The sequence below is a fragment of the Poecilia latipinna genome, unplaced genomic scaffold, assembly GCF_001443285.1.
Source record: "Poecilia latipinna isolate Pla-1442-1.1 unplaced genomic scaffold, P_latipinna-1.0 Scaffold3470, whole genome shotgun sequence".
Lineage (NCBI taxonomy): Eukaryota > Metazoa > Chordata > Actinopteri > Cyprinodontiformes > Poeciliidae > Poecilia > Poecilia latipinna.
In genome coordinates this window covers 36,867-39,550 of record NW_015116086.1, presented here as the reverse complement: position 1 = coordinate 39,550, position 2,684 = coordinate 36,867, and the positions used below count along the sequence as shown (strand labels likewise).

The following is a 2,684-nucleotide window of genomic DNA, read 5'->3' as shown; positions in this document are numbered from 1 at the left end:
CACAAGGGTTACAACAGGACTCTCACATCAATCCTCAAATACAGAACAAGTGTGAATTTTAAGTAATGTGTATCTCATCTAATTGTGATGATTATTGGAAATTCTTGAAAAACTCAGGAGTTGGCTTTTTAAAATGGCTCCTACATGACGGTCCTGGAGTGCCGGCAGCCTGCATGTTTTAGTTCTCTACCTGGTGGTAGCAACAACCTTTTCAGCTTGTTTATGTTCTTCTTAGGTCTCTAAGGAGCCATCATTTGATCCAGGTGTGTTAAACCAGGGAGAGAACTAAAACACGCAGGATGCCGGCCCTCCAGGACCGACTTTGGACACCCCTGCCTCTCAGGAGCAAGAGGCTTGTTCTGGCAGATTATATTATTTTAATTGTAACTTTTATTTTCACATTTTAACAGAAACAAAGATGAACTTCTGCAGTACATGAAGGATTTTCAACCTCAAAATGAAGAAGTCAAAGCCATCAGAGTTTTACTCCATGGACCAGTCGGTGCAGGAAAGTCCAGTTTCATCAACTCTGTCAACAGCGTCCTGCAAATGAGAATGACCAATGAAGCTCTGGCCAGCTCCACAACCTCTGATCAAAGTTTCACAATAAAGGTTAGTACAGCTTCTTGTTTATATGTTAAGGGTTAGTTTTATTTTTGGGATTTATGACTTTTTACTTGTGCATCAGTTCAGTCTCCACATGTTTGTGTGAAATGTTGAATCATATTTTCTTTAATAAAATGTGGAAATTGCTGCGATTCCTCATTCACCTTGATTTCTCTAAATCAAATTAGAATAAAAACCTGACCTGGTTGAGAAAAATAGATGTCATTTTTGGGTTCAGCGGTGCAAATTAGTCCAAATTTAGCTGAAAAAAAAAAAGTTTTTCTTGTAAGCCAGTAAGAGAAAAAGTGGAGTGGTCCAACTTCAGCTGATTGGTTGAATTGTACACACGCACGCACGCACGTAGAGAAGGCATTTGATATGATGCAGTTTGAGGCATTGTGGCGCCTCAAAACAGCAGCGTGCTGCTCGACTATGAAGCCAGCAGATCACCAACCCACCAGGGAATTCTCTGGTAGCCCTGTATGCCAGTCTAATGTTAGAAACCATTCCACTGAGATTAACGTAGCAACATGTTCAGAAATTTGTTTCCCAAACAAATTTAAGATTAGAATTAAACTCGTATACCTATTTTGAAGCACATTTGTTGGTCTTCTCATAATGTTAACCTGTTGGTCTCAGGTTGTCATTCACAATGACAGGGGTGTCAAACTCCAGTCCTCAAGGGCCGCTGTCCTGCAGTGTTTAGATGTGCCACAGGTAAAAAACAGTGGAATGAAATGGCTTAATTACCTCCTCCCTGTGAAGATCGGTTCTCCTGAGCCTTGCTAATGACCTAATTATTCTTTTCAGGTGTGGTGCAGCAGAGGCACATCTAAAAGTTGCAGGACAGAGGCCCTTGAGGACTGGAGTTTGACACCCCTGTCACGAGAGGACCCAAATTTGGGTCCTCTCGTGAATGACAGGTTAAATGTATTTGTAGCAGCTATATGTCAGCTGTTTACATAAAAAACAGCTCAACCCTTGTCATCTTTATTTGTCTTTCAGTATCAAACCTATAAAATCAAGAAAGAAGGCAAAGAAAACATTTATCCCTTTGTGTTTAATGACGTCATGGGTCTGGAGGAAAAAACTGGAGTCAAGGAAGAAGACATCAAACTGGCATTGAAGGGTCATGTGATGGATGGTTATAAGGTACAAATATATACTTTTATGCTCTTAAAGATGCCTTCATCTAAAGCTATTATAATTATCTTGCTTTATGTGGAAAATATAAGTTCATAGCAATTGTACTGAATATATATCATATTATTTCCACAGTTCAATCCTGTATCTTCTCTTTCTGATGGTGATCATGGTTACAACTCTTCTCCATCCATCAGTGACAGAGTTCATGTTCTGGTCTGCATTTATGACGCTAATGCATCAGAAATGAAGGAGCCTGTTTTACAGAAGATGAAGAAAATCAGAGAAGCAGCCAGTGAGCTCGGTAAGAAACAAAAATATACCATAAACTTGTGTTCAATAAAGCAATGTTAATGTAAACCCAAGAATGCAAAATACTAAAATTTTATGTCAACAATCATAGAGGTTGCAGGTGTAAAAATTTAAGAAAAAAAGAGGAAACATTCTGTCATTCCTAAACATTTTATGATATTTAGAAAAGCTGTACTATCCATCATGACAAATGACAAAGAAAACAAAGTGAGAGGCCTTCAGCTCTAAAACATTAGTGTCATTTTATAGTTCAGTCTTTTTTACATTATGTTGTAGCTAGAACTTCAAAAACTTGCTCCAGCTCATCTGAGAATAATTAATGTTATGTACTTGTTAAAGTATATTTACTGCTGATACAACATTCAGATACAAGAAAAAGAAAACTCTCTGTATCCACAGGAATCCCTCAGATGGCGATTCTCAGCCACGTTGATACAGCCTGTGGGGAAACAGAGAAAAATCTGAAAAACGTCTACAAGAGCAAACATTTAAAGAAAAAAGTGAGTTATAGAAAGATTTATTCTAAACAGGAAAAAAAAACTAATTCAAAATAAATTATTTTATTTATGTAGATGGGTGACTTCAGCTCCAGCCTGGGGATCCCAGTGAACTGCATCCTCCCA

The 2,684-nt window shown here is 38.1% G+C and overlaps 1 protein-coding gene across 1 annotated transcript in view; it reads left to right on the top strand.

Annotated features, from left to right (window-relative positions):
* The first annotated feature begins 1,597 nt into the window (after window positions 1-1,597).
* LOC106941037 (interferon-induced protein 44-like) overlaps window positions 1,598-2,684 on the top strand; it is an 11,903-nt gene continuing 10,816 nt past the window's right edge. The window contains exons 1-4 of the mRNA XM_015023961.1: window positions 1,598-1,758; window positions 1,885-2,053; window positions 2,461-2,561; window positions 2,634-2,666. Coding sequence (XP_014879447.1) covers window positions 1,678-1,758; window positions 1,885-2,053; window positions 2,461-2,561; window positions 2,634-2,666 — 384 coding nt within the window. The 5' untranslated portion in view covers window positions 1,598-1,677. The remainder of the gene's footprint in view (window positions 1,759-1,884; window positions 2,054-2,460; window positions 2,562-2,633; window positions 2,667-2,684) is intronic.